General features: G+C 38.5%; 1 protein-coding gene across 2 annotated transcripts in view; it reads left to right on the top strand.

The window, feature by feature from the left end:
* The window catches only part of C1H1orf141 (chromosome 1 C1orf141 homolog), a 61397-nt gene that overhangs the window by 7927 nt on the left and 37378 nt on the right, over positions 1-16092 (top strand). For both annotated transcript variants that reach the window (XM_025356157.1, XM_025356166.1), the window contains exons 3-4: positions 1306-1397; positions 2801-2958. In XM_025356157.1, coding sequence (XP_025211942.1) covers positions 1323-1397; positions 2801-2958 — 233 coding nt within the window. In that variant the 5' untranslated portion in view covers positions 1306-1322. The remainder of the gene's footprint in view (positions 1-1305; positions 1398-2800; positions 2959-16092) is intronic.

The following is a 16092-nucleotide window of genomic DNA, read 5'->3' as shown; positions in this document are numbered from 1 at the left end:
CTGGGATTACAAGCATGTGCCACCATGCCCGGCTAATTTTTGTATTTTTAGTAGAGACAGGGTTTCACTATGTTGGCCAGGCTGGTCTTGACCTCCTGACCTCAAGTGATCTGCCTGCCTCAGCCTCCCAAAGTGCTGGGATTACAGGCATGAGTCACTGTGCCTGGCCCATCTACACAGATTTTTTAAATAAATAAATAAATAAATAAATAAATAAAGGGAGTTTTGGGTTGATATTCCTGGATTCTTGCCTCTACTCTGCCCTAGCTATTTCTACTACACTAACAGGGTACTTTGTGGCCTTCAGTTTTCTCATCTGAAGATGTAATAAATTAGACCAGGTTCTGATGTCTTATACAGCTCCCTAAGCTTAATATGGACTGCTTGACCTCAGATGAGACTGTTAGCAATATTAATTAACTAGGAAATACGAACTATTATGGCAATGGAACCTATCCAGCTTAGTTGTTGCTACTTATGTGTGACTAATTACCTGCTACATGCTGTTAACAGTCTTGGATCACTGACCAATTTAATTATAGCAATATGAGTTCCTTGCATTTACTTTGATTAAAATTATATCATGACAGAAAGAAAATAGATATGTCCAAAGTCCTACTCCTGGCCGGGTACGGTGGCTCACATCTGTAATCCCAGCACTTTGGGAGGCTGAGACAGGCGGATCACTTGAGGTCAGGAGTTTGAGACCAGCCTGGCCAACATGGTGAAACCCTGTCTCTACTAAAAATACAAAAATTAGCTGGGTGTGGTGGTGCACGCCTGTAATCCCAGCTATTCAGGAGGCTTAGGCAGGAAAATCGCTTGAACCCAGGAGGTGGAGGTTGCAGTGAGCCAAGATCATGCCACTGCACTCCAGCCTGGGTGACAGAGCAAGACTCTGTCTCAACAACAACAACACCACCAAAATTAAGTCCTACTCCTAGCTTGATATGTTTTTAACTTAAAAAGAAAAAAAAAAGGAAATAGATGTAATTCAAGCCACATGGTCTTGCTTCAAGTATAAGTCACATATGGTTCTCATGGTAATCATGAACTTTCTCCCCCTCACCTGTATCATAAATTTAAAAATTCATGGGGCCTGTACACATCTGGGAGTTCTCATCATATGGCCTTCAACTGAAAAAACTTGGGTACATTTACAATTCTATGATTTACTGTATGATTTAAACAATTCTATTATTTACCTAAAACAGTAATGTAAAAGTGGGTCTTTTGAAAACTTATGCCTAGTTATATGTTTAAATTTGAATTGATTTGTTCTTCTTCCTCCTTATTTTAAAATAGGAATTTAGTGATTGACAATGGCAGAAAAAATCTTAGAGAAGTTAGATGTCCTTGATAAGCAAGCAGAGAGAATCTTGGCCAGAAGAACAAAGGTTTGTTAAGTATAAGCTACAATTCAATTTAATCATTAACAGGTTAACATTTCAAATGTGAATAATTTTACTTTTTAACTAATGATACATTAATATGATATAAACTAATTTGTAAAAAGCAACTATCCTGGCTGAAAAGGTAATGTATCCGGCCACTGCACTCCAGCCTGGGTGACAGAGCAAGACTCCGTCTCAAAAAAAAAAAAAAAAAAAAAAAAAAAAAAAAAAATATATATATATATATATATATATATATTTAAATTTTATTGCTGAGTAGTATTCCATTATATAGATGTACAAAATTTCAAGCAATCATCCAATGAAGGGCTTTTAGATTGTTTTCATGATTTGACTAGTAAAAATAAAGTTGCTTAAAAAATCAAATAAAGCTGCTATGGACATTTGCAACCAGGTTTTTGTATGAACATGAGTTTCCGTTTCTCTGAAGTAAATGCCTGAGAGTGTGATTGCTGGTGCAAACTTTCTCTTAACTTTAGCAAGCTCAAAGCCACAAGATTTGGTTTGAGTTCCCCCAATACAATGAGTTTCTCCTCCCTGCACCTCAGCCCCGAAACCACCTCCGGGAAGTAAGCTGGGCTATTGGAGGGTGGACCTCAGTTGTTTCCCTTCTCTCAGCGATCTGTCCTACTCTGTTTTCTAATAGCTGAGGGTAGTTGTTTTCATACATTTTGCCTGAGCTCCTAGTTGTTGAAAGCAGGCGATTAATTCCCATAGTGCTTCATCTATTGGCAGAAGCAGAAGTCCCCCATATCCTTTGACTTTGCTTTCAGGGCTTTCATCTCTTTATTCCTTTGTGCTATGCTCTGAGAGAATTTTTTAGAGAAAACTTTCGGCTCCTTTATCCACCTTTTAGCTAGATCCTTTTTCTTTTTCAGTCCATTTGTATAAGGATTTTAACGAAGTCCTCTTTTGATTGCTTTCTTCACTCTATTTCTGGCTCACACGACTAGAGGAAGATCGGTGTGATTCACCGTGTGCATGGCTACAGGAAGAGGAGCTGGCTGGAGAGACATGCCTACTATGGTTCCAAGAACTCTCTGCATCTAAATATCTAGGTCTTTCCTTACATTCAGTATTTTAGAATTAGGAGGGAGCCTTAATAATCCTCTAGTCCTACCCCCACATTTTACAGATGGGAAAAGAATGGCTCAGGTCACACAGCAAAGGCATAAAAACAGTTGGTGCACTAGACCCCCAATTTTCAATCTGTACTATTTTTCCATTATTGCCTGGCACCTAAATTCTCTCTCTCTCTCTCTCTCTCTGTGTGTGTGTGTGTGTGTGTGTGCGCGCGTAAAGTGAGATTATTTTTTTCTCTCCACCTAAGATTTTCCCCATATAAAAAGTACTCATTTTTTTTTTCCACTTTGGCTTTGCTGCAGATAAACAGGCTTCAGAGTGAAGGAAGAAAAACAACTATGGCTCTACCCCTGACATTTGATTTTCAGTTGGAATTTGAAGAGGCTATTGCTACATCTGCATCTAAGGCAATATCAAAGATCAAAGAAGACAAGTCATGCAGCATTACAAAATCAAAAATGTAACTATCATAACCACCTTAAATTTTCAGTTCAGAATTTGTTTCTTTGTTTGTTTTTGAAACAGAGACTCACTTCATTGCCTAGGCTAGAGTGCAGTGGTGCAAACATGCCTCACTGCAGCCTCAACTTCCCACCTTGGCCTCCCGAATAGCTGGGACTACAGTCATGCACCACCATGCCTGGCTAATTTTTTATATTTTTAATAGAGATGGGGTTTTCCCATGTTGCCCAGGCTGGTCTTAAACTTCTGACCTCAAGAGATCCACCCACTTGGGCTTCCCAAAGTACTGGTATTACAGGCATGAGCCACCACACCTGGCCCAGTTCAGAGTTTTAAAACATTACTTTATATTTGTCTCAGATTATGCAATGTATATTAAATGAAAGTTGTATGGCATATTTTATAAGGGTTATGAGTTAAAATATACTAGATTAGCTTTCTGAATATTCCTAGTTTATAAAATATTTATTATGTATAATATTTTACTAGTGTAGATGGTAATTACAATTCTGAATTTTCTTGAGCTCAATTATGTTGCCCCAAATTAATGTCAGGATTTAATGCAAACTTTAACTGATATGCTTAAGAAAAAGTCTGCCTAGAAAGCCAAGTAAGGCAATTTCTCTGCGCACTTAGAAGGGATAGCCTAAATATGTCATACTTGGTCTTTCACTGGCATTTAGTGCATGCATAATGCTATAAAATTTTTCCAAACACATCAGAATTGTAAAGGAGAGTTCAGAAAAAAGAAATACTAAGATGTGGAATCAATAGAACTACAAATTAATTGGACATTGGTGGTAGCGTGGATACTGTCCTTATCTCATTTATTCTGGGTAACAAGTTTTCCTCACTTGTTCTCTGCCTAAGTACAAAGCACTACAGTGCACCTAGTCACCAAGCCCAAAAGCTCACAGTCATCCTATTGAATGGGGTACAGTAGTGATGAAGAGCACAGGCTCTGAAATCAGACTGCTAAGGTTTAAATCCAGCCTTGCCATTTGTTAGCTATGTGACCTTGATTTTCACACATAGTTTAGTTAGGCAGCAGCTATGACACTATACACTAAGCAGCCTACATGAGCACTGTGACATTTGTGGGCTGGGCACGGTGGCTCATGCCTGTAATCCTAACACATTGGGAGGCCGAGGTGGGTGGATAGCCTGAGATCAGGAGTTTGAGACCAGCCTGGGCAACATGGTGAAACCCCATCCCTACTAAAACACATTTTTAAAAAATTAGCTGGGCTTGGTGGTACATGCCTGTAGTCCCAGCTACTTGGGAGGCTGAGGCACGAGAATTGCTTGAACTCGGGAGGCAGAGGTTGCTGTGAGCTGAGATCACACCACTGCACTCCAGCTTGGGCAATAGAGCAAGACTATCTCAAAAAACGAATAAACAGACCATGACATTTGCATCTAAGACTACTCCTACTTACTTACATTTTCATGTAAGTGTTCTGATTAAGACCTACCACCTGATTGTCTCCAAGTAGCTTTCCTCATGCAGCAGTTTGTATTATTGCTCAGAGTGAAACAAACTTTTTTAGCCCGATGTTTTAGTGCAGTTTTACAGATGAAAAAACTAAGTCTGGGTGAGCTTAAACAATTTGCTCAAGGTCACACAGCTAACAAGTTGCAAGACTGGATTTGAACCTTAGAAGTCTTATTTCAGAGCCTGCGTTCTTCATCACTACTGTACCCCATTCAATAGGATGACTGCAAGCTTTGGGGCTTGGTAACTAGGTGCATTGTAGTGCTTTGTACTTAGGCAGAGACCAAGTGAGGAAAAGGAGATTGGGGTGGACAAGAGGATCAAAGTGAGAAGGGCTGGGATTTATTTTGTAGATGTTAAGTTTTAGATGCCCATGGGAAATTCAGGTAGAGATATCTGGAAGAAAGTTGGACAAGCAAGTCTGAATCTAAAGTAAAAAAACATTATTTGTGTAGCTAATATCTGTCATTTTCATAATCAGAATCAAGTATTCTGATTATGGCACAAAATACAACTCACTCGGATTTTTGTTATTCTTGATTTACCAGGATATCAGAACATGTTTCCATGTAGAACTCTAAGATAAGACAAAGGAGTTTGTTTCTAGCACAAGTAAATACATATCGGTAGTTTATATAATTTAGCTTTATCACAAACTTCTTACATTACTACTTTTTTTTTATGTAGACACAGCCAATAATTCTGCTCCCAAATAATTTATAGAACTATCCGTAGTGAAATGGAATATTTTAGAAATACACAGAAAAACATTGCATAAAATGGAAGTTGAGAATGTGGAGAAGGGAAAATGTATGTCATGATTTTTGCATTTTATATTTACATATTACATATATGCCTTTGTATAGCAGTATAGTATATGGCTAATGACTCATTAGGCACATTTAAAGGTAACATGCAATGTTTTATGGCAGTATTTCCCAGGATGATATTGTTGCTATCCCTTTCCTGCCTGATAAGATTATTTTCTGAATAGCTTATACAGGCATCATTGATCTTGTGTTAGTGACAATATAACCCATTAATAACTGAGCAACGCTCCTTTTAAGTGTAACCTGGATGACTGGGATGTTTGGGGCTAGCAGCAAAGCCAGAGTCTTAAGTATAAAAAGCAAAGAGGCACATATTTCTAAGATCTAAAGACCAAGTAAATTCGGTTTGATCAATATCCGTATGTCTAACATTAGCAAAAACCATGTGTCCAACACCAGCAAAAAAAAAAAAAAAGAACATAAAACGTTCAAGAATTTACACAAGAATTAGGATATAACTCTAGGCCGGGCGCGGTGGCTCAAGCCTGTAATCCCAGCACTTTGGGAGGCCGAGATGGGCGGATCACGAGGTCAGGAGATCGAGACCATCCTGGCTAACACGGTGAAACCCTGTCTCAATACAAAAAACTAGCCGGGCGTGGTGGCGGACGCCTGTAGTCCCAGCTACTCGGGAGGCTGAGGCAGGAGAATGGCGTGAACCCGGAAGGCGGAGCTTGCAGTGAGCTGAGATCCGGCCACTGCACTCCAGCCTGGGTGACAGAGCAAGACTCCGTCTCAAAAAAAAATAAATAAAATAAAATAAAATAAAAAAATAAAAATAAATAGGATATAACTCTAGCCAAAGAAAATAAAATTTGTTTGAAATAATTGAGATGATGATCTTGAATATGTATCTAAGTCCAAGCAGCAGCCTATCTGAACTATGGCATCTGCATCTAAGACCACTCCTATCTACTACCTTCCTGTCTCTCAGTAGCTTTCCTTATGCAGCAGTTTTTTACTATTCCTCAGACTGAAACAAACTTCCTTAGATATTGGTGAATTCAACCAAAAGATACAGTTCCTAGTAACATTCATAGTTTTAACACTCCCTGTATAATTTTTGTTTAATAAAATAGAACACTTGGCTGGGCGGCTGTGGCTCATGCCTGTAATCCCAGCACTTTGGGAGGATGAGATGGGAGGATTGCTTGAGCCCAGGAGTTTGAGACAAACTTGGCCAACACAGTAAGATCCTGTCTCTACTGAAAACAATTTTTTTTAAAAAATTAGCCAGACGTGGTGGTGCACACTTATAGTTCCAGCTACTTGTGAGACTAAGGCAGGAGGATTGCTTAAGCCCACGAGTTTGAGGCTACAGAGAGCTATGATCACACCACTGCACTCTAGCCTGGGCAACACAGCAAGACTCTATCTAAAAAAAACAAAAAAACCCCAAATACAACTCTTTAAAATAGCAAAACATATTAATTCCTTGCTATATTTAAAAATATAAGAACTCAATTAATTTATGCAAAAATGAAGAAATATAACAGATGTTGTAAATTGCCGTTTAATTCTCTGGGCATATCAAGCATTGCTATTTTATGTAGTCCCCTGTGGGTCTCTGTCTGTTACCTTTTTTTGTTGTTGTTTAGAAGCTTATTGTATTATCTCCTCACATGCCTGGTTATTTTTTATCGAGAATGGGACAATGCCATTGTAAAAGTATAGATATTTGAAGCTCTAGACGGTTTCTTCTCTAGAGAAAATTTGTCCTGGTTTTTGGCAAATGACTAGGCTAGGGGCATTTGCAATCCTAGATCAGGTAGAGATCATTCAACACTAGACTTCTGTTCGTTTGAGGGCTTGTCTATTTATTGCTCTCCATTAAATAGGTTACGAACTGTAAAGCTTTGGGGTCCCAACCCAAGTCCAAAGGGTATTCTGGGGCCTTTCTTCTGTGGGTCCTGAATTTCAGTTTTGTTTCCATAGCCCTATAAGTTTGCTAAAAGCAACACAGGGCTTTTTGAACTCTCCTGCTGATTTGGAATTGACAAACATGCAAGTCCAAATGCCATTCTTACCTGAGCTTCACTCTTCTTACAGCTCTTGGCCCCCTAAATCCTTACTGCTTTGGGAGCTCTCAGGTATACTCAAATATTTTGATATTTTGTCCAGCTTTTCTAGTTGTTCTTAGAGGGATAACTAGTCCAAACCACCAGCTTCTATTTCCAGAAGTGAACCCAAATTGCTATTTAGTGTAATATAGTTGACCTTTGAACAACACGGGTTTGAACTACTTGGTTCCGTTTATATGTGGGTTTTTTCAATAAATGCATTCAGGCCTCCGTATTGGTAGGTTCTGCATCTACAACCAAACACAGATTAAAAATGCAGTATTTGCAGGATAAGAAACCACGTATATGTGGAGGGCCAAATTTTTGTATTCAGGGGTTCCACAGGGCTGACTATAGGATGAGTATGCTGAATTTTGGTCTGGGTGCAGACGTTTTTCCAAAGCACTCCATGTGATTCTGACACACAGCTAGCAGTTTAAGAAGCACTACTACAGGCCTCTTTATTTCACACTCCCTCAATCAAGAGATCCCAATATGACAGCCTATTTGCCACTCATTCATTACAAATGGATCGTCTCTGTCACTGTCTGATATTACCTGAGACCGAAATAGCCTGAGCTTCTGAGGTGTGGAAGGAACCTACACTTGCCATGAAGAGTAGTCAAAGAGAAATCACGGATCGTTGAAAGGGACTCTTACTTGAAGGAGGGAGATGAAGCCAAACAATTAGAACGGCTGGCTCCTAATGAGTCTAACTTAATGGAAAGAACAGAAGAAAACTTTAGACAATATGTCTCTTAAGGATAGAAATAATCAGGGGGAAAAAGACATTAAAAATAAGCATTTCTGAACCAACAGCTACAAAGAAAAATTAAAAATAGAATACAAGCTGAGTCTGGTGGCTCACACCTGTAATCCCAGCTACTCAGGAGGCTGAGTCAGGAGGACTGCTTGAGACCAGCATTTAAAGGCTGCAGTGAGCTATGACTACACCACTGCACCCCAGCCTGGGTGACAGGGTAAGACCCTGTCTCAAAAAAAAAAAAAAAAAACCTTAAAAAAAATAGAATATTGGTGAAAACTGGGTCAATAATAGAGGCACAATCTAGCAAATATAAAAAAAAAATGGAAGTCATATTGACAAGAAACATTTAGTATGGTTTGGGATACTCAATATGTAAATATGTGCTTAATACATAAATTAGAAGAGACAGATGTTTAGGAAATAATCAAAGTAATATTAGAAAAAAAATGCCCATGGTTTGAAGATAGACTTGAAGTTTCAGATCAAAAAGGTCACCAAGTGCTCAACTTACGGTAAAATTACTTAATTCAAAAGGCAGAAAAAACAAGTTAATTACAAAGGAAAGGAAACAAAATCAGTTTTATAGATCTCTCTGCATCTCTGAGGCTAGAAAACAGTAAATTATTTCCAACTTTTGAACAGCATGGCAATTGAGGAATCCTCTATTTATGTGAAACATCATTTATGTATGAGAACAAAAGAGTTTTTTTTGGAAATGAAAGGTTTTAGAAAGTAATCTACCTATGTATTTTTTTTTTTCTGTGAAAATTACAGGGAAGAGTATTTTCCCAAATTAAAATTAAATATGAATAAAATAAAGATCCCAAGCTGGGTATCTTATTACAGAAAAAATATTTTAAAAATTATTCTGTGATGCCACAATGTTCTGGGATTCTTTCTCAAAGCTGCTTTCCTATAAAAACATAAAACATTCCAAAGAATTTCCATAAGCAATTTCCAGTTGGGAAAGAGGAACTTTCAGAGCAACCCCATGCTTCCATCTGAGCTTTACCCTTCCCATGGGTTTCTTTCCTTTTCATGAAAGTACCATTTCAATGACCTGTCCCAGTGATAAGCAGTCACCTTCCTATAATTCCAGCCTATGCAACTCAAAATCAAGGCCTTAATCTGTACTTCCCTTAGTTCAACTAAGACAGGGTATAATTTCACAGGACTTTTTTTAAATGTAAGAGCAAAAACAGGCAGAGGGAAGAGGGGATCAATTTTTTTAATGCAAAAGGACAAACCCATAAAATTTACAAAAAACAGATTTATGATCTTGTACTGGTGAGCCCACCACATTTATAATTCCAAATTCTACTTCTCATTTTCTATGAGAACCTAGAGCTAGGAACATTTTTTTTTCCATAGGTTATTGGGGTACAGGTGGCATTTGGTTACAAGAGTAAGTTCTTCAGTGGTTATTTCTGAGATTTTGGTGCACCCATCACCAGAGCAGTGTACACTGCACCCTATTTGTAGTCTTTTATCCATCATCCCCCTCCCACCCTTTCCTACAAGTCCCCAAAGTCCATTGCATCATTCTTATGCCTTTGCATCCTCATAGCTTAGCTTCCACATATCGGTGAGAACATATGATGTTTGGTTTTAGGAACACAATTTTTATTGCTAGCTCAGAGAACTGGTGCAGAAGATGATAATCTGGCTACTCCTTTTTTTCTTTTCTTTTTTTTTTTTTTTTTTTTTGAGGCAGAGTCTTGCTCTTTCACCCAGGCTGGAGTGCAGTGGCACAATCTCGGCTCACTGCAACCTCCCTCTCCTGGGTTCAAGAGATTATCCTGCTTCAGCCTCCCGAGTAGCTGGGATTACAGGTGTGTACCCCTGCACCTGGATAATTTTTTGTATTTTTCGTAGATACGGGGTTTCGCCATGTTGGCCAGGCTGATCTTGAACTCCTGTCCTTAAGTGGTGCACTCTCCTTAGCCTCCCAAAGTGCTGGGATTATAGGCATGAGCCACCATGCCTGGTCAATATGGACACTCTTATTGTTGAGTAATCAATCATCCTTTGTCTCTGATCCAAGAGTCTCATATCTTCTGCCAGCATTGATGAAACTGCCAGGTGAACTTGTTAGCTGGTAAGTAGGGTCAATCCCAGACTCAGTGGTTTTTAACACCTACTTCTAGGGAAGCTTAGGAGTAGAATAACTCATACTTGGATCCTCCTTAAAAACTGGTAAAAGTAATTGTAGCTCAGTCCCCAGTGAGGGTGTTATAGAACACCCTTATCCAGGTCTCTGTCAGCCTAGAAGAAAACTATATATCCATTTTATCTATCCTACAATTCTATCTGCTTCTAGATAGCAGAATTTATAATTTAGTTACACCTCAGCCAAATCAAAAAACTTAATCTATGTAATAAAATGGAAACTTTAAAAAATATGACAAGAGACTATATAAACCAGAAAAGAAAGTCAAGATCAGTTGAGGACAGGATTTATAAATAATTAATCTTATAAATCAAATGTATAACACTTAGTTTTTAATTCAATACATTTATTATAAACCATGTTAAGTATACATTTGTTGGAGAACTAAAAAAAAGAAAAGCTGTCAGTCTCCCAGTACATTCACCAAACTTTGGCTTTCCTTTCCTAAGCACACTGAACTTTTTTTTGAGACAGAGTCTTGCTCTGTTGCCGCCCAGGCTGGAGTGCAGTGGCATGATCTCGGCTCACTGTAACCTCCCTCTCCCAGGTTCAAGCGATTCTCCTGCTTCAGCCTCCCGAGTAGCTGGGATTACAGCCATGTGCCCCCCCACCCAGCTAATTTTTTGTATTTTTAGTAGAGACAAGGTTTCAGCATGTTGGCCAGGCTGGTCTCGAACTCCTGACCTTAGGTGATCCACCCACCTTGGCCTCCCAAAGTGCTAGAATTACAGACATGAGCCACTGCACCCGGCCTAGCACACTGAACTTTTAAGAGTACTTGGGAAACTTAGTATGTTTAACACCTCCCAAAAAAATGTTAAAACGACCACAGTTTGGAAAATTGAAGAGAAAACAATGGCAACATAAAGGCACAATATTGGTAATGAAGAAGAAGTTATAGCCATGGATATGGAAGACATTAAAATAATTATAATGAACGCTTTGTGTAACTACATTGCTTGACATGTGTGTAATAATGGATGAACTTTTGGGAAAATATGAAAGGGAAAAATCTCAACAAAAAAGAAAACATAAATAGATCAATAACTGTAGAAAAATTTGAGGAAGCAGTCAAAGAATTCTTTTACAAAAGTACCACTTTGAAGCTGTGTCAAGGGTGAGTTTCTTTGTAGTTTCAAAGAACTATTTAAATAGTTTTGGAACACAGACAAAGGTGAAACAGTTCTCAGTTCTTTTTTGCAAAGGTAGATTTGATCCTTCAGTCTGACCACAAGAATAGAAAGCAAATATAGATTTTTAAAGAAACATAAAATAAAATATTAGTTTTAACTATTTCATTGCTTATTCTTGATTCAGTGACATAAAAACATAAAGCAGGGCATGGTGGCTCACACTTGTAATCGCAGCACTTTGGGAGGCCAAGGTGGCCTGATCACCTGAGGTCAGGAGTTCAAGACCAGCCTGGCCAACATGGTAAAACCCCGTCTCTATTAAAAAGACAAAAATTAGCTGGGCATGGTGGCGCATACCTGTAATCCCAGCTACTCAGGAGGCTGAGACAGGAGAATAGCTTAAACCCTGGAGGTGGAAGTTGCAGTGAGCTGAGATCGTGCCATTGCACTCCAGCTTGGGCGCCAAGAGTGAAACTCCATCCCAAAAATAATAATAATAATAAAGCAGTTTTATATTTCTCTAATTTCGCCCTGATCACTTTGGTTATTAAAAGTCTGTCCAACTTAGTATTTTAATCTTACCCCTCGTCATGGCTTTCCCTTCCCTATACAAGCCAGTCTAGTGACACTGGAGGAGCTGAAATGGAGAGGGGTATGGTCAGTAATTTGATTCTTCTTGTTCCCTCATCTGAAAGTAGCAGGCTGATATGGTCCTCTTGTAGCACACCTCCTCACTCTTCTTCTAATTTCTTTTTCCTCTGATATGGGTACAGTGGTGTGCTAAAGCCAACTCCTACCAACTTATTAGAGCTGCTTGTTGAATTTTCAGCAATTTTGTGAGATGTTTATTAAACACTCACCATTAAAAATTAAATTATATAAACTTAAAATTCAATGGCATACTAAAAATAAAGATAATACTCAGAACTCATCACTTCCTAATTATTGTACATTTTACTATTATCCATGGTTTTGAAGTTATTTACATCTATTATATCCATATGGTAGAAATTTGTATAAAAGTATGCTACTACACATCTCTTCCAAATTTCACATTTAATTATATCACCTTGGTAGAAATTGACAATGGGAGTATTTACACCACAGCAACTGGCAAACACTACAAATCAAGGCTTGAGTTGTTGTCTGTCTAGATTTAAGAAAGTGAGGAAGAAAATGTTAATGATGAAGATTAAACTTAAAAGTAAGTGTTACCAAAAAAAGTATGCCTTACCTATAGCCATTATGCTTTGAATAGCACAAAAAAATAAGGAAATACTCAAAAACTATTATTTGGTTCAACAAAGAGGTAGCTTACGCTATTGATGAATGAGTAAAATTCCACATTAGAACTACACCCAAACTCGAGGTTATTAAAAATTTACCAGCACACCCCCTGTATGGGAGTAAAGGAGGAGGGTGAGAGAAGACAAAATTTCTTATTAACTTTTCCAACTTTTTCCTTAGTCATCAATCATTTTCTGGCCAACTTTAGTCGTAAAGAGCACATGTGAGAGATCCTCAGAGGAACCCATTCTCCAACCAAGGAGAGCTTCCTTCAGCTACAACTCTTCAAATTCTTCATCAACTCATATACTCTCCAATATATGCCACAATTTCTTCTGCAAAGGATCCCCAAGCTTGCAGTCAGCAATCTGGATGGAGTATCAGCAAAATGACCCAAACACAGTTACTATCTCAGTATCCATTTGACCTCCTATATTAGTCAGTTCAAGCTGCTATAAAGAATACCTTACTCTGCGTGGTTTAAATAACAGAAATTTATTTGTCATAGTTCTAAAGGCTAGGAAGTCCAAGATCAGTGTCTGGTGAGGACACTCTTCCTGCTTTGCAGACAGCTGTCTTCTTATTGTATCTTCATATGGCAGCAAGAAAGAGAGGGAGAGATAGCACCTCTCTCATGTCTTGTAAGGGCACTAATCCCATTCATGAGGCTACACCCTCATGACCTAATTACCTCTTAAAGGCCGCACCTCCCAAAAACCATAACTTTGGGGATTTAGACTTTAATATATGAATTTGAAGGGGATACAGATATTCAGTCTGTAGAATTCCACCCTGTCCCCTCCAAATTTATATCTTTCTCACAAGAAAAATACATTCATCCCATCCCAATAGACCCAGAAGTCTTAACTGGTTCACCATCAACTCTTAAGTCCAAACTCTCATCTAAGTATCATCTAAATCAGATATGGATGAGACCTGAGGTAACAGTATCCTGAGGCAAAATTTCTCTCCAATTGTGAACCTGTGAAAGCAAACAAGTTGGATGTTTCCAAGCTACATTGATGGGATGGGTGTAGGATAGACATTCTCATTCCAAAAGGGAGAGATAAGAAAGAAGGGAGAAATGACAGGTTCCAAGTAATTCTAAAACCATGCAAGGCAAACTCTATGAGATCCTAAGGTTTGAGAATAATCCTCTTTGGCTTAAAGCTCTGCCTTCTAGATTCAGTAGACTAGTAGTGCTGCCTCCAGAACCCACTCAGGCAGTGGTCTCGCCTCTGAAGCTCTGTTTGGTGGGAGTTGCACACCCATGGCCCCACTGGGCAGGGATCTTACCCTTTGAAACAGAAATGGAGGCAGCCCTGTCCCCTGAGTGCATGCCCTCTGGGCCTGTTGTGGGAGTGGCAACCCTGATCATCTTTGAATTGCTTTTGAGGTCCTTCTTCCCTTGTCTTGAAAAACAGTGTACATTTATAGCTGAACAGCTGCATACAATAGCTGTATGGTCTGGTCCTGTAGAATCTGAGAAGTGCAACAGTCTTCCTTCATTTTGTCCCACTTTCTCTGTTTCCCTTAGTCCCAGCTGGCAGTGTTTCTGCTGGTATAATCCTATCTCTATTCCTGGCTTCTGTTGAGATGGCTGATTTGGTCCCTGGTACACATCCACACTGACCTACCTAGCAAATGGTCAACTTACCATACCTTTAGTGTTCTCTCCCAAGCATACATTTTCATTTTTTGTAATATGGGCAGACTGAAAATTTTTCAAATCTTTAACTTCTGGTTCCTTTTTCCTTAACAATTTCACCTTCAATTAATTTCTCTCCTCTTGCATTTTACTATAAATATCAGTAGAAACCAAGTCACTCCTCAACACTTTGCTTAGAACTAATATCAGCTAACTATCCAATTTCATTGCCTGCAATTTCTACATTCTGCAAAATACTAAAACACAAACACAAGCCAAGTTATTTGCCATTTTATAACAAGGACCACCTTTCCTCAAGTTTCCAATGACATGTTCTTTACTTCCGTCTGAGATCTCTCAGAATGGCCCTTACCATCCATATTTCTACCAACATTTTATTCATAATTACTTATGTATTCTCTAAGAAAATGGATGTTTTTCTCTTTTCTTTTTGAGCCCTCACCAAAGTCACCTTTAATATCTCCTTCTTGGCAATGTCAGCATTTTCTAGCATGTACTTCCAAACTCTTCCAGCCTCTACCTATTAACCAATTCCAAAGCCACTGCCACATTTTCAAGTATTTGTTACAGCAGCACCCCACTGCTCATTACTAATTTCTGTCTTAGTATGGGCTGCTACAATAGCACACCATAGCCTGGGTGGCTTAAACAACAGAAATTTATTTCTCACAGTTCTTGAGACCAGGAAGTCCAAGATCAAAGTTCCAGCAGATTGGGTGTCTGGTGAGGGTATTCTTCCTGGTTTGCAGTCAGCTGTTTCTTTGTATCTTCACTTCATGAGGAGATAGACAGAAAGGCAGATAGAGAGAGAGGGGGAGAAGGAGTTAGACCAACTCTTCTTAGAAGAACACAAACCCTTTTCATGAGGCTATACCCTCATAACCTAATTATCTCCCAAAGCTCCCACTTCCAAATACCATAACATTAGAGATTTAAGCTTCAGCATTTGAATTTGAGGGGGACACAAACATTCAGTCCACAGCATTTCCTCAGAAACTCAAATATCCTGGCCATGCCAAACAGTGTACTGCATGGTACCTACTTTATCTGCTTAATTTCACCTGCTCCAAATTTGACACGGGGCAAATCAGCAAATGTGGTGTCTAACAGATGTGCAGAGAAAAGAGGAAAAAGCCACAGCAGACCCTAACAGGTCAATGATTCACAATTCTGATATTTTTCTTTTTTCCGTCACCAGTTTTCTTTTATTTGAAGGCCTAAAAGAATCTCTTGCTCCAAGTATTGGTGGATCTTTGTAGAATATAGAGTATGTATTGCTCCTTTTTACTCAACTATGGAGTAAAAAGTCACCTGGTCACCAATTCTAAGGCAACGGAATAATTGCCACTCAACAACTTATTTTAACAACATGAAATCCAAAACTATGTTAAATAAATATTACTCCACTATGACTAAGTGGAGTAAATTTCAGGAATAAGAATCAGTATCTTCATTTATCTCTATGACATTTTGTTGATCACTTTCTAAACTTTATTTTACATAATTCTTACAACAATCCCTTGAGGTAACTAACTATTAGCCTTATTTGACATATGAAGGACTGAGATTCATAGTATTCAATATTCTATGGAAGTTCACATAGAGTCAAGATGCAAAGTAAGGTCTAACTTCAAAGCCTATGCTCTTTGGTTTACCACAAGGAAATTCATATCTGAATATCTTTATATACTTTGCAAATGAATTTGAAAAAAATACTTTAGC

This window comes from Theropithecus gelada, chromosome 1, assembly GCF_003255815.1.
Source record: "Theropithecus gelada isolate Dixy chromosome 1, Tgel_1.0, whole genome shotgun sequence".
Taxonomy (NCBI): Eukaryota; Metazoa; Chordata; class Mammalia; order Primates; family Cercopithecidae; genus Theropithecus; species Theropithecus gelada.
This window is presented reverse-complemented; position numbering and strand designations above follow the sequence as displayed.